This window comes from Balaenoptera borealis (genome assembly GCF_965194805.1).
Source record: "Balaenoptera borealis genome assembly, chromosome: 1".
Classification (NCBI taxonomy): domain Eukaryota; kingdom Metazoa; phylum Chordata; class Mammalia; order Artiodactyla; family Balaenopteridae; genus Balaenoptera; species Balaenoptera borealis.
The window spans coordinates 169,436,785-169,459,726 of NC_138860.1; the positions used below are offsets into that span (position 1 = coordinate 169,436,785).

A 22,942-nucleotide genomic window follows, 5' to 3' on the forward strand; every position below is an offset into this window, starting at 1 on the left:
GCACTCAACATTCACAGACTGTCAGGTCTGGCAAGGGCCTGAGAGATCATCAAATCCAACACTGCATTTGCAGAGGACATGAAGGCCCAGAGTAGAGAAGTACCTCAAGGTCACACAGACAGCAGCAGAGCTAAAACTTACCCCAGGTCTCATACCTCCCTGCCCTGTGCTCTTTCTGCTGCACCAAAACCAACCACCTTTGGCCTGCCTGGGCCGAATTCCATCTCTCATTATTCTTCTCTGCCTCATGTAACACCTGGTGGACACAAGTTGAAGGTAAGAGAACCCTACCTTCCCTGAGCCTACACTGCTATTAAGGGGCCATTTAACAGATGCTACACGGCTGGTTTTGTCTGAGCTTTTTGTAGACCCTCTCTCAGGGGCACAAAGAATTTGATGAAGTCATCAAAAAGCTATGTGTAAACTACTTTGCAACTCGGAGTCCAGAAGCGGGATGGTGCCTGGAAGGAGAATACAGCATAGAGTTTTCCAAATATCTATGCTGGAAATGGTCCCACAATACTCATGAGGAAGTATTCTTTCTATTTTATTTTTCCCTTCCTCCCTCTACATTAATGATAAATTGGGGCTTAAACCCCACGACCTCAACCAGGGCACAAATCTGCTACCACTCATTGTAGAAAAATCAAGAGAGCTGGGTAGGTGAAAGGCTAGGGAGAAGGGGTGACAAATTGAGGTCACTCTGAAAATGAGAAGCTGGCAATACCTCTCATTATAGCTCCAACAAGGGAAGTCAGGCTGAAAGAGCTCTTTAATATTTGAGTAGGACTGCAGGAAACTTGAAGAAACAAAGCTAAAAGGAAGTGACTAGCCTGTATTCTTTATTACTAAAAAGATACTGTATTCAGAACTCTGAAGTTATAGAGATAAAGGTAATAAGCAAGAAAGAGCTTGACTTGGATCCTTAAGGAATATATTTCCAAGTCACTTAATTTTTGCAGCAGAACAATAATCATCCTTAGAGATAAAAACTTAGAGTGTTAATCATAATCCAACACTCTTACCCCTCCTGGCATAGTACATGGGGACCTTGCCCAGGGAGGGCATCACCCGTAGAGAGAGGGGAGTAGTGGTGGTGGTGTAGTATCTGGCAGGGCCAGCATTCAGAAAAGGAAACAGAAAAAGCAACAAGCCATGAACTCTGATGTGAGTCTAGTAGGAACAGCAGATGAGCAGGTGAGGCCAGCATTTGGCTAAAAACCACAGTGAGCTAACTCACACCAGGGGACCTCCCTCATCCCGTAAAGGGTCATCCACAAAGAGAGAAAAACTGAAATGGTAGAGACTTCGCCTTACCTTTACAGCCACACTTCTTGCAGGTAGTGTTCAGGACAGCCTCGAGGGTGATCTTCTGCCCAGTGTAATCCTGGAAGGACCGCCTCCGCCTCTCTTCTTGCCTGTAATGAAATGATACTGACTGTTGGCCCTCTTAAGAGATGTGGCCAGAGATACTACAAGTTAATACTCTATGTTGTTTTTCTGTTTTGTTTTGTCAGGAAGAAGGGAGAAAGGAAAAGCACTGGGCATAAGAAAACAGGCAGTGAAAGAAACGACATGAAATGACAATTTTTTTCATTCAGGACAAGGCTCTGAATTAATCATTATGAATGAGACTAGATTTCATCTCACTGACGCACAGGGGATGAAGATATAATTACTCACCTTGCTAAGCCCCCTGCAACCTTTACAAGGTCACTCCTGGGTTTAAAAGACCTTCAAAAACTTCTTAGAAAATCAAGTCTAAGCTCCTTGGTATTCCAGGCCTTTCAGAGTCTGTCTCTAACTTACTTTCCCAGACTCATCTTGCACAATATGCTCAAGGCAAACCAGACTATTTTACCTTCCCCAGATGGTTCACTGCTTTTGCTCAGGCAGCTCCCTCTTTCTGAAATGCTCTGCTTTCCCTCTTTACTCCCACTTCACCACCTAACTACACCCAAACATTTCAAGGCTCAGCTCAGTTACTGCCCCTCCTTCTAACCAGTTATCTTCCCTGAGCCCCTCAGCCAGAATTAATCTCTTTGTTCACATTCCCATAACACTTTTTAAAAATTCTAAACATTTGACCAAAGTATAAAATACATACAGAAAAGTGTTCACAAGTATACAGCTTCACTGATTTTTACAATTTGAAATATCCCAGTAACCAGTACTCAGATAAAGGAGCAGAATATCACCAGCACCTCCGAAGCCCCTCTAGTCACTGTGCTTCCCCCAAGGGTAACGACTATTCTAGTTTCTAACAGCATAGAGTAGTTTTACCTATTTTTGTAAATTATATCAACAGAATCAGAGAATGGGCCCTTCTGTGTCTGGCTCCTTTCGCTACTTTGTGAGATCCATCCAACTGTTGTATGTAGTTATGGATCAATTATTCTCATTGCTGCAAAGTATTTTGCTGTTGATGGGTATTTGAGTAATTTCTATTATGAAAGTGCTTCTGTGAACTTTCTAGCACACGTCTTTTGGTGAACATTTATATGTACATGCATTCCTTTGGGAAATGCCTAGTTCCACGTAGGAGGGAAACTACTGGGTTGTAGGGCATCTGCCTTAGTAGACACTGCCAGACAGTGTGTTTACCAATTACACTCCTACCAGAAGAGCCAAAGTACCCTAGTTGTCATAGCTCTTATTTTTTACCTTTACTATAACACACAGTACCTGCAGAGTACTCTTAGAAAATGTTTAATTGAAGAGTATCACTCCTGATCATTCTTTCTTTCAAACTCTAACTGTATCCTATACACATGTTAATCCTAACACATATCACATCACAGAGTTATGTTTCTTCTCTAGATCATGGGCCCGTTTAAAAAATATCTTACTTGTGTTTATTTCCCTGGCACCTCAGCCCAAGGCTTGGCAAGCAACAGCATCAATAAATGCTTGTTGGGGCTTCCCTGGTGGCGCAGTGGTTAAGAATCTGCCTGCCAATTCTGGGGACACGGGTTCGATCCCTGGTCTGGGAAGATCCCACATGCCACAGAGCAGCTAAGCCCGAGCACCACAACTACTGAGCCTGCGCTCTAGAGCCCATGAGCAACAACTACTGAAGCCCGCGTGCCTAGAGCCCATGCTCCGCAACAAGAGAAGCCATGACAATGAGAAGCCCAAGCACCGCGACGAAGAGTAGCCCCCGCTCGCCGCAACTAGAGAAAGCCCACGCGCAGCAACAAAGACCCAACGTAGCCAAAAATAAATAAATATATTTTTAAAAATTAAAAAAAAAAAACCTTGTTGAAATTTCTTTGTTCTTCATCCAAAATATTTTTCTTTACCTGAACATCTTTAACTTTGACCTCTGACTTCACCTAAGATTTTCCAACCAGGTCTCTGTAGAGTCCAGCAAAAACAGAGAAATATTCTGCCAAAAGAGCCACATTACCCAGAGAAATGCAGGATAACAATATCAAAGCAAAACAGAGCTACTCACTTCACAAATTTCAGCCAACAGTTTCATGGGATATGTGGGGTCAAGAGAGAAAACAGAGAGGATAAAGATACTCCATATTCTGTCCCATTCATTCTTTAAAGTTCAGCTCAAATATCATATCTTCTATAAACTCTACCACAGGCAGAGTTAAATACTCACTTTATTTTACTGATTTGTTTACATTTTGCCTCACCCTCTGTACCACAACCAGGACTTGAATAGTAAAGTCTATGTCATGTTCTTCTCTATATCTGAGCAGAGAGCACACCATCTAGCATACTGTTGTCCAAAAGAATGCAAAGATGGACAGTTCTATAAATTTATGTCTGTACTGCTGACTATTTATGTCTATGGTTAATGAGCATTTCAAATGTGGTTAGTGATTGAGGAATTGGATACCAAATTTTATTTACTTTTTTTAAAAAATTAATTTATTTTATTTATTTTGTCTGCCCCTGTCATTGTCATTGAAAGGCAGATTCTTAACCACTGCGCCACCAGGGAAGCCCCCAAATTTTATTTACTTTTAATTACTTTACATTTAAATAGCCTATGTGACTAGTGGCTTCCCGGTTGGGACAGACCAGAAAAGCATATGGTTTAAGTTCTGAAAATGTCTGTTCAAATCCCTAGCTTTTGCCCTAGAAGAATCTTAGTCAAACGATAGGAGGTCTACTGTCTGGTATAGGTCATGCAAGAGGGTCAGTTCAAAGGGTGAAGCTTGAATAACAAAAACCAAGGCGAGGAGAGTGGAGAAGTAAATGTGAGTGAGTTACTTATCAACAGGCATAAAGGTTTAGGTAAGGAAGATGAGTGAGTTCTGGAGATCTAATGTACAACATTGTATGTATAGTCAACAATACTATTATACACTTAAATATTTCTTAAGAGGGTAGATCTCATGTTAAATGTTCTCACCACAATAAAAGAAAATTAAACAAACAAACAAACAAACAGAAAACCCCACCAAGGCAGGATCTTGGGGACATAACTTGAACAGTCACGAAAACTCCATTGCTTTCGGATGTCCTTATTTGTAGAGCTGAATTTCAAGTGACTATAAGTTGCAGCTTAATCAAACCCTCATTATAATCAATTCCAATACACTGCAGATTCAAACATACCCTAAGCCGAATCATACCTCCCACCTAACGCCCAATTCAACAAATGTGTCACTCACCACCTGTCTCCCTTTCTGTCCTTATTGCCATCATGCTAGTTTAGGCTTCATTACATTTCACCTAAACAGTAATAATTCATTTACTGGTCTCCCTGCCTCTAATCCATCCAGCACACATAGTTGCATTAATCTTTCTTTTTTTTTTTAAGTTTAATAAGTGGCAAGCACCAGTGCTAGTACAGTGATATGAGTAAGTACATTAAAATGATAGGACATGGTAGATAGTCTACCAGTGGAAAGAGATAAATAAATGGATAATTACAGTGTGGCGATACATAAATGCTCTTTCTAAAGACTATACTATGCCGGCTAAACCTAACTGGAAACTGCATTTAACCCCTTTCCATTTGCAGATTCACTTATTAGATGACCTTGTTAATACTTTGGGGCCTGAGGGAATGAAATACAAGACAGCTAGATTTTGATGAAAAATGAAAGGTAGTTGACAAACTGTGTGTAGCTGCAGACAGCATGAAGATACTGAGCCTAACAGGTTGAGGCCAGAGAATGGGGTACCTGGAGAGAATAATCTGCTCAGGAGTCTCTCCCACTCAAAGGCTTTAAAAAACATTCATATTCTTTGACTGCTATTCAAAGCTGTTCACAATCTGACCCCAACGTATCTTTCAAGCCCTACATCCTAGTACCTGACCATACCCTCTTCTTTCCTTAAACAAGACTCCTGAATTGCCATGTGCTTTCCTGCTTCATGCCTTTCCTCAAACTATTTCTTCTGCCTGGAATACTATTCTTTCCCCTGCTGCCTGACAAAATCTTATCCATTCTTCAAGACCTAGCTCAACTGTCACCTCTTCTCTGACCATCAGGGCCTGATATCAACTCTTCCTCTTCAAGGTAACTCCTAGAATCCTTCCTTTAAAACACTCTTTTAACATTTATTACATGTTGCCTTAAAATTAAAGTTATTTGCATAATTATCTCATTACACTAGGCAGTAAGGTCCTTAGGCAGAAACCTTGGTATTGCCATTATACCTCAAATAGAATATGAGCCCAGTAAATATTTGTTGAATAATGAGTAAATGGATGCACTAACTAAACAACTACTATACATTAGGCACTATGGGAGATTAAGATGTGGCCTCTGCCTCACAGGTTTTATATATTCTTTCAAAAGAAAGGGTATGATAATCTCAGATATTAGAGGAAAAACAAAGAAACATTTTAAAACAATAACTACAAGTAGCTGCTATATGTTAAGTTTCTACTATAGATTAGACAATTAGGCTCTTTATAAACAAGATTTTATTTAAATCATACCACCATTTCTAAGATGTAGGTGTCATTACCTCCATTTTGAAGAAGCTGAGGTTAGCTAATCTAACCTCAAAGAGGCTAGCTAATCTGCTCAGGGCGGTATACTAGCTTGTGGCAGAACTAGGACTCTTTCTGATTCAAGTCTAACTCTAAAACCTGTCATCACTCCACTATGCCATGCTTCTTTCCTAGATGCAGTCTAGAAATAGTTTACAACAAAAGTTACTGTTCGGTCACTTAGTCATTACTAGAAGTAGTCCATACATAAAGACACATTCATCATAAAAGCAGGGGGTCCTTTCCCTTCCCCTCCCTTGTTGTGAGAAAGAGAAGTAGCTCTTTTACCTTACTTGTTTTATATTTCATCCTTATAAGGGTGGCTTTGGGAAATTTCACTGCTTTTAATGAGTCTGTATAGACAGGATTCTTTGGAGCAGAAGTAATTTATTACAATGCAATCAGTAAATGCCAGACTTAAATAACATTTCTGAGCTCAGAGTTATAAAAGATTTCTAATGTAAAGTGTTATATAACCACAGGCAAGTTATCACCAAGCATCAAGCTAAAACTAAGAAAATAAAGTAAAATGGAGATAACACCCACTTTGCAGGTTGTTATGAGAATTAGATGCATTGAGGTACACAAACCACCTGGCATAATGCCTGGCACATAGTATGTATTCAATAAACATCATTTCCCTTCCTTTTAGGTAAATTTCCTTCATATCCAAAATGATTTTGCTCAGAACTATAAACCTAAGGGTTTCCAAACATTGTGCCGCCAAGATCCCACTCAAACAACATTTATTATTTTTTTCTTGTTTTTAAAAAAATAATCAATAACATGATGGCCACTAAGAGCACCCAATTAGCATGAGATAAAGAATGTGATATTTTATCATCAGAAGCAGTGAAATAATGTCATGGTTAACCTGAGGATAAATGTATGATTTTTTAGTTGGCTTTCTGAAATACTTGAAACAGTTCATAAACCCCCAAGACTTCTTCAAGGGATATTAGCGACCTAGGAACCCCTGGTTAGAAACCACTGGCATATACAGGTATACCCTCGTTTTATTGAGCTTCACAGATATTGTGTTTTCTACAATTTGAAGGTCTGTGGCAACCCTGAGTTGAGCAAGTCTACTGGCGCTATTTTTCCAACAGTATTTGCTCACTCTCTGTATCTGTATCAAATTTGGTAATTTTGCAATATTTCACACTTTTTCATTATTATTATTATTATATTTGTTATGGTGATCTCTGATCAGTGATCTTTGATGTTACTATTGTCATTGTTTCAGCATTTTTTAAGCAATAAAGTATTTTTCAATTAAGGTACATACACTGTTTTTTAGACATTATGCTACTGCACACTTAATAGACTACAATATAGTGTAAACATTACTTTTATACGCACTGGGAAACCAAAAAATTCATGTGATTCACTTTATTAAGATATTTGCTTTATTGTGGTGGTCCAGAACCGAACCCACAGTATCTCCAAAGTATGCCTGTATTCAAGAAAGATTTTGAGACAGCAAATTCCCTGTATCACCAGACAGTATCCTACAGAGAAAATTTTCCATTCATAAATGAAAGGTCAGAAGAGCCAGTGAAAGTAAGGTGTTGTGTTCAGAACACAGCATATCCCAAGATGCAGGAGTCTAAAACCCCATTGGAGTTATTCCTCCTACATGGTCTCTGCCTTTTTTCAGTCCCAGAGCTAGGAGAAAGGCAAATAACAAATATCTCATGATGAATGCTTGTTGGCTAACTGGTTAAAGGGCAGAAGCAGAAAAAGAATAAGGGGAAGGAAATGAAACCATTGACATTGAACCATTGCACTTCTATGCTAGGAGGTGCATGTTAGCATTTCATCTTGGAACTCTATGCAGTAATGTGTTATCTATAACACTTTATACCTCCAAAAACCAAAGCTCACAAAGGTCACATAACTCATCAGTTTCATAGTCTACAAATAGTAGAGTTCCCAGGTGGGCCTGATTCACTACAGCATTCTGTGGTTTGAGAAGTAGAAGGATTTTAGCCTTTCCAAACATTGTACCTACTCAATGATAACGTTGTTGGGGTCAAGGTCCTTCCCAGTCCCTTGGTTGACAACTTTCATGGAGAGGGATACTTTTATCCTATCATTTTTCATCTGAAAAAAACAAAAGCAAAGTCAGCAAAAGCTCAAAGTACATCATTTAGACTGCTGGTCTAAAATTATCTAAGAATTGAAGTTTTTATCATGTAACAAACACTGAGTTCCTCTTATGGCCAAGGTCTTGTGCTAGGAACACTGTGGGTACTAATAAGCATAACAGGCAGATATTATGGCAAAAGCATTTTAGGAAATGGTTTTCTTATCATTCTTGACCCTCCTGGGGGGAAAGACAAAAATGGTTGCTCAGAAATCTGGGGCCTGTGGAAGTAACCAGGCAGAAAATAAAAGCTGTTTCTTTTAGATAGTTCAGCATAATAATCTGTTCAGAGATCCATGAGCACAGAATAGGTTTCAGAACATTCCGGTGGACTAGATCTCCTTTTGGACTTCACCTAAAAGCTTCGTAAACATGAAAACAATTAAGAGCATCTTTAAATGTGAAGACAGTTGTTAGCCACATTGGTCTTCTTTTGCTTCCTCCAGCACTTGAAGGCCCTCTTCACTTTGGGGTCTTTGTATCAGCTATTCTCTTTGCCTGGAATATTCTTTTCCTAACATTTCACATGACTAGTTCCTTTTCCTTTGGGTCTCAGCTCATATACCACCCCCGCAGAAAGCCCGTTCCTGACCCCTTTACCTAAATCTACCTCCACATTGTTTGAACCTATTATAGCACTTACTGTAACTTGTAATTATTTTTAATTACTTTAGCTTGCTTACTTTTTATTTGTCTCCTCCAGTTATAATCTATATAAGTTCCATAACCACTGGAGTCATTTACATCTGATTCTTATATCCCTCAGACCTAGTACATAATAAGCACTCAAATACTGTTGAATAATATCTCTTTCAGCCTGTCTCCCCTGCCATTCTATGGTAAAAGAGCAGGTCTCGGTGTATCTGCACATCTCTCCTGTGGTCTGTCCACACCCACAGACCCTCAAGTGAGTTGCTGTTAACAGGATCCTCCAGTGCTTTCTCATTTGCCTCACATTGCATGGTGCCAGGTATGAGGAAAAAATGACTGTAAACTCTATGCCCCTTTTTGCTTTGGTCCAAATTGAAGTGCATATGGAAGATTTCTACTAAAAGATAGTCTCACAGATTAAGTTTTCTTCTCTCTTTTTGGTTCTTTACTTTTTTGGTATTTTCTCCGCACCCACCACGTGGGTGAACTTCAGGGAAGGAAGTTTTATAAACATGTACTTATTGCACCACACTTATTACATACAGTTCACACCATTCCTTCTGAGTCTGCATGACAGACAGCCCAAAGGTTTAAATTCAAGTCAGATTATAGTGGCAGGATTCAAAAATAAGATTATCAGCCACGGTTAACAATGCATACACACTCATGAAATATCATCATGAAATACTAAGAAAATCCCAGCTTTTCCTAATCCTTTCTAATGAGTTAAAGTTGCACAGAACTTTACCTCTCGTCCAATAAGCTTCACCCACACTTTGTCTCCGACATCTACTATCTCAGAGGGCTTATCCACGCGACAGGATGACATGTGAGTTCGATGGACCAGACCTGAGCACAAGAAGAAGAAATAAAATAAGGCACAGGGCAAGTCTGGTATTCATACTCTAAATAACACAGTAAGGAGAAGAGTTGGAGATTCACTGAAAAAGGTTTCATTAATTTAAAACTGCAAATTAAAACAATTTGAGGACTTCCCTGGTGGCGCAGTGGTTAAGAATCCGCCTGCCACTGCAGTGATCGAACACGGTTTCGATCCCCAGTCCGGGAAGATCCCACATGCCACGGAGCAACTAAGCCCGTGTGTCACAACTACTGAAGCCCGCGCGCCTAGAGCCCAGGCTCCGCAACAAGAATAGCCCCTGTTCGCCGTAACTAGAGAAAGCCCATGTGCAGCAACGAAGACCCAACACAGCCAAAAATAAATAAATAAATAAATAAATTTATTTATTAAAAAAAAACAAAAAACAAAAAAACAATTTGAGATCACTTTTTATACCTAATCAACTAACAAATATTCTTTAAAATAGTGTTTAATGTTAGTAGAGATGTAATACAACAACTACATTTATATAATACTGGTAAAAATACAAGTTGGTAAAATTCTTTGAAAACAAAGGGCATAGAGATGTTTATACCTTTGATGCAAGAATATCACCATTGGAATTTTTCCAAAAGAAAAACTCGATAGAGGCAAAAATCTATGGCATATAAAAATACTTGCAGCATTATTACCTACCAAGGTTAAAAATAAAAATTACGAAACAATCTAAACGACGAATAATTGGAAAACAGCTTGGTAAATTATGATAAATCTTTCAAAAAAGAGTAAACAGGGACTTCCCTGGTGGCGCAGTGGTTAAGAATCCGCCTGCCAATGCAGAGGACATGGGTTCGAGCCCTGGTCCGGGAAGCTCCCACATGCCGCAGAGCAACTAAGCCCGTGTGCCACAACTACTGAGCCTGTGCTCTAGAGCCCGTGAGCCACAACTACTGAAGCCCGCGCGCCTAGAGCCTGTGCTCTGCAACAAGAGAAGCCACCGCAATGAGAAGCCCACGCACCGCAACAAAGAGTAGCCCCTGCTCGCCCCAACTAGAGAAAGCCTGCACGCAGCAACGAAGACCCAACACAGCCAAAGAAGAAAAGAGTAAGCAGCCATTTAAATTACAGTTACAGGGCTTCCCTGGTGGCGCAGTGGTTAGGAATCCGCCTGCCAATGCAGGGGACACGGGTTCGTGCCCCGGTCCGGGAAGATCCCACATGCCACGCAGCGGCTAGGCCCGTGAGCCACAACTACTGAGCCTGCGCGTCTGGAGCCTGTGCTCCGCAACGGGAGAGGCCGCGACAGTGAGAGGCCCGCGCACCGCGAGAGGCCCGCGCACCGCGATGAAGAGTGGCCCCCGCTTGCCACAACTGGAGAAAGCCCTCGCACAGAAACGAAGACCCAACACAGCCAAAAAGAAATATAAATAAATAAATAAATTTAAATTACAGTTACAGAAAATAATTATAAGTGAAAAAAGTAAATATAAACAAGGTGGCATTTTTAATCTATTAAATTAGCAAAATATTTAGAAGATAATATCCAATGTTGATATGAGTATAGTAAAATAAGAAATATTTCTGAGGCTAATAGAAATCTTTAGAAATCATTTAGCAATGGCTATCAAGAGTGATAAAAACATTTAATAAAATTAAATCCTTTTCCTTGTCTGTCCAAGGTCCTTTTCTGGGAGAACCACCTTCCTTACATTCTAAAATAATCTGGTCAGTCCTTGTAATTTGGTTGGAGCTGATCTGACCCCCAGCTGTGGGCACATGACACAGGCATAGTCAATCAAGTTACTTCATTCCCTGGGCCACAACAATTGACTGGTTCAGGGACAGACACAAGATGCTAGCTAAATCAAATCAACTTTCTCAAGCCTTTTGTCAGGATTATAAACTACAAAAAGTTACCAATGCTCATCTTTACCGCCAGGCGGCAAGAGTAAGCCAGAGGGAAGCAAAAGAAGAGCCTGCATAAACAAGCGACCAAAGCCCTGAAGGCATAAACTGAGCACCTGATCCAGCCCTGGTGGAAGCTAAATTTACTCCCCAGCTAAATTAGCCAAAACGTTTCTCCTGTATTTTTGTCCCTTGCGACCAAGAGTTCTAATAATTAATTTGACCCATAATCACTCTGAGTCTAAGAAAATAATCTTAAACACAGAAAAATCTATATGCACCTAGAAAAGTGATCTATATCAAAATATTCAATGGTTTTTTTTTTTTTAATTTTATTTATTTATTTATTTTTGGCTGCGTTGGGTCTTCGTTTCTGTGCAAGGGCTTTCTCTAGTTGTGGCAAGCGGGGGCCGCTCTTCATCATGGTGCGCGGGCCTCTCACTATCGCGGCCTCTCTTGTGTGGAGCACAGGCTCCAGTCGCGCAGGCTCAGTAGTTGTGGCTCACGGGCCTAGTTGCTCCACGGCATGTGGGATCTTCCCAGACCAGGGCTCGAACCCGTGTCCCCTGCATTGGCAGGCAGATTCTCAACCACTGCACCACCAGGGAAGCCCTCAATGTATTTTTAAGACAGAAACAAATTAGAAACAACCTAATATCTAGCAATAGGGTAATGGTTAAGTCAACTACGGTACAGCTACTTGGCCCATTAAAAACAATGTTCAAAAGATTATGTAAAAATACATCAATAATGCATTCTTTTGCAAATATTTATTGAGTGCCTACTATGTGCCAAGCATTGTAGGCAACTAGCATTTTCTCATTTAAATAATAAAAATGCTTAACGCAGATTCTAAAAATTAGAAAGAAATAATCTAAACTGCTATGGAGCGCAGGTTAATGTTTTATTTTCAGATGTTTCAATAATAGAGAAAACTATATTCTGAGGGAAATGAATATAATAAACAATTATTTTGAATGAAAATAAACCAGGAATCTAAAGAAAAAACTTGACAAGTCAAAGATTTATGTCCAAAAAACCTGCCCTACCTGAAGTTTCCTGAGAGAATTACTAACCTTTATTCTCAGTCTCTCTCTCACACACATGCATACGCAAAGTTGTCAGCACATGCCTGTAACTCAAAATATCTACCCTCTGTGTCTGCAGCTCCTGTGGGAAGCCACTGCTTTCTCTGATCATGGTTATTGGGTCTCTCAGACCTACTTCAGCTGATTCTGGAGGTTGATAGCCTATCATTCAATACCCCAGGAACCAAAATATTCTATATACATTATATAACCCATGTTTAAAATTTTAGACTATCACATAATCTCTAAATTGGATAAAATTCATGGAGCTGGGCTTTTTTCTTTTTCATGATCATGTAATGAGCAGAGTAACCTAAACGGAAAATCCGGAGAGGAAATTCAGATGCCCTAAAGGAATGGGAAACGTTTCATTTTGACATTTTTCCGCTGTAACTGTCCTCTAATTCTAAAATTCACTTCTTTCCTGAACTGCTAATGGAAGTTGGGAAAGAAATTACTGTTGAACCTAATATAGTTGAGAGAACATTTTTTCTTTTTTCCTCAAACAGGTCTATTTATTGGAGTACCACAAAGAAAGAATGAGTTAACCATTTGTCCTTCTCCCACGTGATCCCAAAGCAGGATATTTTCTGGCCCAGTCATCCCTCTTAGTTAAATATGGCACTTTTGTAAAGCATTAATAATGAAAAGCTACAAACAACTTAAAATGATTATGTGGTACATCTGAATGATAGAATAATGCATTTAAATGTTTACAAAAGGTATTTTAAAAGAGAAATGTTTAACATTCATTAAGTGTAAAAGCTGCAAAATGTATATATAGAATATAATCTTAATCTCAATATGTTAATTTTTATGCACATATGTGACTATAAAGAAATACACCGAAATGTTAACAGTGCCTATCTCTGTGTGGTAGTAATATCACACAACGATCATTTGCTTTGGTAGTTTTTTCTCTTATTTTTCTATAAGCATCCAATAGTTTTAACCACAAAAATTTTAACCATAAAAACATATATATATATATAAGCAAAATGTAAAAATAATATGTACACTATGATTGAAATTATGTAAAATTATGTCTCATATGCACACAGACGAAAAGGGAACATAAAAATTGTTATGCTGGGGTGTAGGATTTTTATAGTTGAAACATTAATGGCTTATCTCCTTAGTTTATTGGGTGAATTAAACAAGAGAAATGGTCTAGCCCACAGTCTTGAATGCAAATGTCAGGTAGGCAGTTGGATATGTAAGTCTGTAGCTCAGAGAAGGGGTATAAACTGAAGATACAAATGTAGGAGCCTTCAGCATGCAGATGCTTACATGCCAAAATACATTAATCAGACTGTCAATTTAGTGATTGATTCGGTGATAGACACAATTCACCAATTTATTAATTTACAACAGAGGATATACTTTTCTTATACTTGGAAGGTTCCAAGTCCTTATCTAGGTAAACTACCCACTGACCCCAGTATCAAATACCTAAAAATTAGATTAGTGATCAAAAATTGCTTCAACACGGAATCAGAACAAAAGGCAGACAAACGTTTTGAGAGATGTTTCCAGTCCATGAAGGTTTAACGGACCCCCTCATAAAAGAATCCATCTCTCTAGTTCCTACCATCAGATTCATTTTTTCCTTATTAAGGCAAAATAAACACTGCCATCTTCAGGCTCTCAGGCTTTCTTTTACTATGTTCCAGAGATTGATATCTGCTCATATAATCTCTCCCTAGTAGAATGATACAATCAATTAGACTTCAGCCTACTAAACTGCAATTTCATTCCAATCCCTTTTTCCCTAGAATTAAACCCAGATTATCTTGTTGAAGTCTTGAATGCTCCCAACTCCTCAGTCACAGATTTATAGGCAATTACCTGGTATATTTCTGTCTATGGCTAATCCTATACTCTGTGTAGGATTCATCATTAGTTTCATTCTCAGAAGACAGCCTGAATTCTTGGGAGGTACTTCATTGTTACCCACATACACCACCAACAGTTGGATTAAGTGTATATAGTAGAAGGCACCAAATAAAACATGAGGCTCCCTCCTTGGTACTGGGTATCTCACTAGATAACAGAACATCCACGCATTCATTTAAACCTTACATCAGCCCTGTGACATAGGTTCACATGAGGAAATAGTCTAGAAGTTAAGTAAATTGTCCAAGGTCACAAAGCTGATAAAGAAAGAACTGCAATTCAAATATGAGTCTGTCAGGTCTTCTACAACACAGCAGATATTTCTCCATTTTTTTCTTTGTTATCGATCTGTTATCTTTTCAATTAAAAAGAGAAAGATCTCATCTACAACAGTAGGAACACATCTAATTCTGTTCTAGCAAATGCTCCAGAACAGAAACCAACAAAAATGCTTTGCTCATCATGTCACATGGAAGGGGAGAGTGTGTGTCTGGATGTCTGACATTAAGCCATAAACGCCCAAAGGGCATATCAAATCCATCATCATTCAGTAAACCTAACATAACACTTAAACAGAATGAGTCCCATCTGAGTGTATGCTGGTAAAAGAAAGAAAAAAAAATTCTGACAACTTGGAAAGAGCTAGCATCTAAATCGCCATATGAGAAAAACAGACTTAGCCTATTATAGTTCTCTTAAAAATATTCTCCCAACTGTGTTAGGTTCACCATTAATTTCACAAATTCCATTGACAATAAAGGAAAGAGGTTAAAACTTACAAACTATTAGGGGACAGCTGCAGCCCAAAAATGTCAACATAAAAGGTCTCCTTTATCTTTGGGGCATCTGAATTCCCTCTCTAGACTTGTCAAATAAGTTATCTCCAATCAGCAGTATATGACAATAATGTAAGCACATAAATTAAAGTGCTTGCACATCCTTTATCTTGTTGAGATTATGGATTCGTTCAAATATTTACTAAATATCCACTATATTATAAGCAAAAATGGATCCAAGGATGAGTAAGACATGATCCTGCTGGTCAAGAAACTAAAGTATACACATCATCCCATTTCACAGATAAGGAAACTAAGGCTCAAGGACTAAGCAACCTGCTGTAGTCAAGAAGCTAGCAACTGGGGGAGCTGGGACTAGGATTCATGTATTCATTTAATAAAATTCAATGAACACCCACTATATCTCAGGCACTGTAGTAGGCCCTGACTCATCCCAACAGCCTAACTATTCCACAGTTCAGTGGATTAATGGCAACTTCACTTATTACACTACATTGTAATTTGTTTACAACCCTAGACTGTGAACAATTTGAGAGCAGCAGGGACTATGTTTTCTTATCTCTGTGTTCCCACATAACACACTGACCAGAAAACAGAACTCAATAATTATTTGTTAAACCTGAATTCTTTGCTAAAAATATTTGTGCTACTACCACAAGCAAGGCACTTTAAAAGTGGTTAACACTGAACAATCTCTACTCTCAAAATTTCATAGTTTAGTGCTGGTGGGCAGAGGATAGTAGAGAAAAAAAGAACATCATAAATATATAGGGCTGCATTGTCCACTATGATAGTCACTAGCTACAGATGTTTTACACTGAAGTTTAATCAAAATAAACAAAATTTAAAAGTTGGTGGGCTACTGTATTAGAAAGCACAGATGTAGTATAATACAAAAATATATTCGGTCTTTGTCCCTGGTCCCTGCACAGAACTCTTAAAACTCTTGGAATTTCCCCAGTGATAGGGGTGTCTTTGTAATTCATAGTAAGCCCCTTTTGATCATACTAGAGTTTATGCTAATGAGGTGACTTAGTTGTGGGGCCCCTTGATAGTTTCTGGATGGAGCTGTCACCAGAAAGATCAAGTGATTAAAGGATTGGAACTTTCAGCTCCACTGACCTCCGGGGGGAGGGGCTGGAGATGGAGCTCTATAAAAACTCCTGAACAATGAGAGTCAGAGAGCTTCTGGGTTGGTGAACACCTTAGCTTGCTGGAGGGTGGTATGCCAGAGGACATGGAAGCTCTGTGTACCCCTCCTCCCATATCTTAACCTATACATCTCTTCCGTTTGGCTGTTCCTGTTTGTATCCTTTATAATAAACCAGCAAACAAAAAGAAAGTGTTTTCCTGAGTTCTGTGAGCCATTTTAGCAAATTATCAAATTTGTGGAGGGGGTCAATGGAACTCCTGATTCATAGTGGGTCAGCTAGAAATAAGGGTGGCTCAGGACTTGCGACTAGCATCTCAAGTGGGGCATTCTTGTGGGCATGAGCCCCATTAACTTATGGGACCTGACACTAACTCCCGGTAGTGTCAAAATTGAATTGTTAGACACCCCGTTGGTGCGCGGAGAACTGGAGAACTAGTTGGTGTTAGAAAACACATCAGAACAAATATAGAACATTTCCATCACTGTAGAAAGTTCTATTGGACAACACCATGAGAGGGGAAGGAAAATCTAGTTTAGACCTCAATACTAGGAAGGGGTCTTTAACTCAGTAGTGATTAAAAAATTCTGAAAATAGAAATCTGAGGAAGATGACTCAAATTAGAGTCTACCTTCCTGAATGAGAGATGTTAAAATCTAGAGACCAGTTATTTCATAACTCAGTCCTTTCAGGGTGGGACTTAATAATCTTCCTCCATTCAAGGGTGGAGAAGCTAAAATACACTGTAACTGCTCCAGTTACCCAATGAACCTACAGAAGTGCCCAGGATTAGAACTCACAGAGTTTCCACCTAATTATTTGGCTCCCTGAGCTCCCCATCCAAGGCTTGTCTCAGCACAGCTGTCAGACTGACAGATTGACTTGTAAACTGGCAGTCACAATCAGAGGCATCACCTGACAGGCTATGGACACGAGTTTTAGACTAACTGCTGGAAGATGGCAGGCCTTTAATTGCCACACAGTCCCCAAAGTGTCACATAAATACTCAAGTAAGGATGAGACTTTCAGGTACTGGCAGCTATGGCAAGTACACTGACAAGAAAAGCTGTCCTCGGATCAAAAGAGGTGCATACCCTATAGGGATGAGGATGAGTTACACCTCATTACATCCCAGTGAACATAAAACGAGAAACTTTATTACAGATTGCTTTTTGCGAGCTTGGAAACTACTGGTGAGCCATTTCTAATTCGCCAAGATGCAATTTGCAGCAGAGTACAGTCTCCAAGGCTAGAGGTATGGCTTTATTAGCAAAATCAGCTGTTGGACTTCCGTAAAAGAAAAATTTTGTTTTAAAAAATTGCAAATAGTGAAAGTCCCTTTTCCATGTACATCTCTCCCTTAGCAAACCAAGCTCCCCAGAGGTGACCACTGTTAATAATGTGTTGCCTATTCTTCCAGACTTTCTTCTAAATATACGCAATAATGTTTAAAATACTAGGCATATGTAAACATGCTTTAAAAGGGGGAAGGGTCATGCTATACAAATTCTTGTGCAACATGCTTTTTTCATTTTGTTAGCTTAGACACCTTTCCATTTCAGTAAATTGACTTACCCTGTTTTACTGATGCACTTTTCCCCCTCACTTTAACATCTCTGAAATTGGAATGCTTCTTATAACCAATGGTGTCTTACAACTGCTATCAGTCAGGTATCAGTGTGGTGGAAGTGTATAAAAACTTTCCACTGACCCTTATGGTAAAAGGAAGACAGTACCAGCACCAAAGTATCTTAGAAATACAGTTATCATTCTTTTTATCATCTGCATAGTTCACTGCATAGATGTACATAATTTATCTAATTCCATACTGCAAACTATATTCCCTAAAGAACTGCTGGATCAAAAGAGTAAGCACATTAAAAACATTAACAGGGGACTTCCCTGGTGGCGCAGTGGTTAAGAATCCGCCTGCCAATGCAGGGGACACGGGTTTGAGCCCTGGTCCGGGAAGATCCCACATGCCGCGGAGCAACTAAGCCCACGAGCCACAACTACTGAGCCCACACGCTGCAACTACTGAAGCCCGTGTGCCTAGAGCCCGCACACCGCAACGAAGAGTAACCCCTGCTCGCTGCAACTAGAGAAAGCCCTCACGCAGCAATGAAGACCCAATGCAGCCGAAATAAACAAACAAATAAACAAACAAATAAATAAATTTTTTTTAATGAATTTTAAAAAATAAATAAAAAATAAAAAAAATAAAAACATTAACAAGTATTACCAAAGTATGTAACAATTTACGTTCTCAATAGTAAATGGGGGCTTCCCTGGTGGCACAGTGGTTGAGAATCTGCCTGCTAATGCAGGGGACACGGGTTTGAGCCCTGGTCTGGGAAGATCCCACATGCCACGGAGCAACTAGGCCCGTGAGCCACAACTACTGAGCCTGCGCGTCTGGAGCCTGTGCTCCGCAACAAGAGAGGCCACGATAGTGAGAGGCCCGCGCACCGCGATGAAGAGTGGCCCCCGCTTGCCACAACTGGAGAAAGCCCTCGCACAGAAACGAAGACCCAACACAGCCAAAAAGAAATAAATAAATAAAATTTTAAAAAAAAGAAACGAAGACCCAACACAGCCATAAATAAATAAATAAATATTTAAAAAAAAGTAAATGAAACTATTGTTGGAAATACCCAACACTTTAAAAAATATTTTAAAAATTAGATTCACATGTAGTTGAAAGAAATAATACAGAAAGGGCTCATGAACCCTTTACCCAGTTTCCTCCAATGGTAACATTTGGCAAAACTAGGATATCACAAAACTATCACAACTAGGATATCAGCACTGATACTGTGGTATAATAAGAAATATGTATTTGGTCTTTGTCCCTGGTTCCTGGCACAGAGCTCCTAAACTCTCGGAATTTCCTGAGTGATAGGAGCATCTAGTGATTTATAACAAGACCCTTCCAATCTTACCCAAGTTTATGCTAATGAGGTGACTATTGGTTGGCCCCTAGGGAGCTTCAAGATGGGAGATGGTAGGGCTTCCCTGGTGGCGCAGTGGTTGAGAGTCTGCCTGCCAATGCAGGGGACACGGGTTCGAGCCCTGGTCTGGGAGGATCCCACATGCCGCGGAGCAACTAGGCCTGTGAGCCACAACTACTGAGCCTGCGCGTCTGGAGCCTGTGCTCCGCAACAAGAGAGGCCGCGAGAGTGAGAGGCCCGCGCACCGTGATGAAGAGTGGCCCCCGCTTGCCGCAACTAGAGAAAGGTCTCGCACGGAAACGAAGACCCAACACAGCCATAAATAAATAAATAAATAAATTTATTAAAAAAAAAAAAAAAAAAGATGGGAGATGGTAATGACCAGAGGAATCACTGTGTGATTAGAAGGTTGGAAGTTTCAGCCCCATTCCAACTTCCAGGGAGGGAAGAGGGGCTGGAGATGGAGTTAAATCATCAGTGGCCAATGATTTAATCGATTATGGCCATGTAATGGGGTCTCCACAAAAACCCTTAAATGATAAGGTTTGGAGAGCTTCTGAGTTGGCAAGCATATCCACACACCATGAAGGTGATGAACCTCAACTGTACAGAGACAGAGGTTCTTGCACTCAGGGTCCTTTTGGACCCTACCCTATGTACCTCCTCACCTGGCTGTTCATTTGTGTCTTTTATAATAAACTGTAACTGTTAAGTATGGCATTTTCCTGAGTTCTCTGAGTTGTTCTAACTAGTTATCCAATCTTGGGAAGGTGGTGTGGGAACCTTCAAATTCATAGCCAGGTCAGACAGAAGTGTGCGTAACACAGGGTCAGGATACTTGCAAGTGCTGTCCGAAGTGAGGGCAGTCTTGTGAGACTGAGACCTTAAACCTGTAGAGTCTGACAGCACCTCTCGGTAGTTAGTATCAGAATTAACTGAATTGTTGGACGCCTACTTGATATCAAAGAATCAGAGAACTGGAGAACTGGCTGTTGATTCCACACATTTTGGAATGGCAATAAAAGGAATGAAGTATTGATACATGCTACAAAACAGGTAAACCTTGAAAACATGCTAAGTGAATGAAAGACGCCCGTCACAGAAGACCACATGTTGTATGATTCCATTTATAAGAAATGTCCAGAATAAGCAAATACATAAAGACAAAAAGTAGACAGCTGGTTGTCTAAGGCTGGGGGCAGAGGGGAGAGGGAGACAGGGAATTTGGAGTGACTGCTAATAGGTACAGAGTTTCTCTTTTATGACGAAAATATTCTCAAACTGTGGTGATGGTTGCAAAATTCTGTGAATATGTTAGAATATATTAGAAACTACTGAATTGTACACTTTGGATGAAATGTAGGTATGTGAATTATGTCTCAAAAAAGCTGTTAAAAAATGTTACATAAATGGAATCATAACATATGTAAACTTTTGGGATTAGCTTTTTTCACTCAGCAAAATTTTCTGGAAACGGATCCAGGTTGTCGCATGTATCAATACTTCATTCTCATTCCTTTGTACTGCCGAGCAGTATTCCATTGTATGGATATATCACAGTTTATATTTATATTATACTTTTAATCAATATTGAGAATGAGCATCTTTTAAGATATTTACTGCTCAACTGCTATTTTTTCTCCTATGAATTATCCTTTCATATCCTTGGCCCCTTTTCCTACTTTATTCTTTTTTATTAGTCCTGTGTGATATGGACTGAAAATTCTTTTTCCTAACTTAACTTTGCTTATGATGATTTTTGCAATTGTTTTTGACTTTTATGTAGTCAAATATACTTCTATATTGACTTTTTTTTTTAATTTATTTATTTTTGGCTGCGTTGGGTCTTCATTGCTGTGCGTGGGCTTCTCATTGCGGTGGCTTCTCTTGTTGCGAAGCACGGGCTCTAGGTGCGCGGGCTTCAATAGCTGTGGCTCGAAGGCTCTAAAGCACAGGCTCAGTAGTTGTGGCGCACAGGCTTAGTTGCTCCACAGCATGTGGCATCTTCCCGGACCAGGGCTCGAACCCATGTCTCCTGCATTGGCAGGCAGATTCTTAACCACTGCGCCACCAGGGAAGCCCTATACTGACTTTTATATAGTCAAATATTCTTCTTTATTTTCTTCTAATAAAACACTTACGGTTACATCTTTTACATTAAAATCTTTAATAAATCTTTCATTTATTTTAGCACAAGGAATCAGCAAGTTGAGTCTTTTGATTCACTAGCAGTGTAACAGAGCAGAAAGCCCACTGGGCTAGGCATCAGGAGGCCTGGGTTCTAGTCCTGCCCATGCCACGACCTAGCTCAATCATTCTGAGCAGGCCACCAGTCTGTGGAACCTACCTTTTCTACTTAACACAATTGTTTTGAGAAACAAGTAAGATTACAGATGTGAAAACGATTCTCCAAAAATGTTCAATAGATACCTATCAATTATGAAGAAAATTAAAGCATTATATATATTTGTATTGGTTACAATACTATTTCCTTTCCGCATGCCATATACCAGAAAACTCACAATGTTGGCCTCAGAGAATAAGTAGCTTGCCCTCCCCCAAACCCTAAGCCAAAAGAGGTCAAGTGACTCGCCCTAGGATCACAGGTGAAATTTAGGGAAGAGTCAGTTCTAGAAGTGAACACAAGTGGTTATGCCCCAGCCCTCCCCACAAGTCATTCTTCTGAGTTAAGACTTGCTAAAAATGAACTGTCATCAACTGTCCGTATTCGTATCTTTACACTAAAAACACAAACTACTCTCTGAAAAAAGTAGAGCCTATAATTAAACTGTGGTGGGGGTGACAGTAGAGAGAGTGAAATGAGAGTGCTGAATTTCAAGTTATAGGTTCCCACCTTGCTTCCGACAGCCTGGGATTTTGATAAAGGCTCCATAGTCTGTCACCATAGCAACCTATAAAGACAAAAAAAAAAAGAATCTTCGTCACACAAATAAGAATCTCTCTCCCATAGCATTTAACCTTGTCTCCCTGAATTTCTACTTGGTACTGACTGCCTCTATCTGCTGCAAAACTGCCTAAAAGTGATGTTCTGTCAAACATTATGTTCTTTTTGAAGTTTTTTTTTTTTTGGTCGCACCGCACAGCTTGTGGGATCTTAGTTTCCTGACCAGGGATTGCATCTGGGCCCTCAGCAGTAAGATTGCAGAGTCCTAACCACTGGACTGTCAGGGAATTCCCCAATTTTTTTTTTTTAATTTTTATTGTGGTATAGTTGATTTACAATGTTGTGTCAGTTTCAGGTGTACAGCAAAGTGAATCTGTTATACATATACATATATCCACTCTTGTTTAGATTCTTTTCCCATATAGGCCATTACAGAGTATTGAGTAGAGTTCCCTGTGCTATACAGTAAGTCCTTATTATCTACTTTATATATAGTATGTATGCATCAGTCCCAATCTTCCAATTTACCCCCCTCTCCCCGGTAACTGTAAGTTTATTTTCTTTTTTTTTTTTTTTTTTTTTTTAAATTATTAGCACCTTTAATTATTATTTATTTATTTATTTATTTTTTGTTTTG

General features: G+C 39.5%; 1 protein-coding gene across 5 annotated transcripts in view; it reads right to left on the minus strand.

Moving 5' to 3' along the window:
- ZCCHC17 (zinc finger CCHC-type containing 17) overlaps positions 1-22,942 on the minus strand; it is a 56,276-nt gene that overhangs the window by 18,132 nt on the left and 15,202 nt on the right. For all 5 annotated transcript variants that reach the window (XM_082343913.1, XM_082343916.1, XM_082343915.1 and 2 more), the window contains exons 3-6: positions 22,255-22,312; positions 9,520-9,620; positions 7,986-8,077; positions 1,318-1,418 (exon numbers count right to left, since the gene is read on the minus strand). In XM_082343913.1, the coding sequence (XP_082200039.1) occupies positions 1,318-1,418; positions 7,986-8,077; positions 9,520-9,620; positions 22,255-22,312 (352 nt within the window). The remainder of the gene's footprint in view (positions 1-1,317; positions 1,419-7,985; positions 8,078-9,519; positions 9,621-22,254; positions 22,313-22,942) is intronic.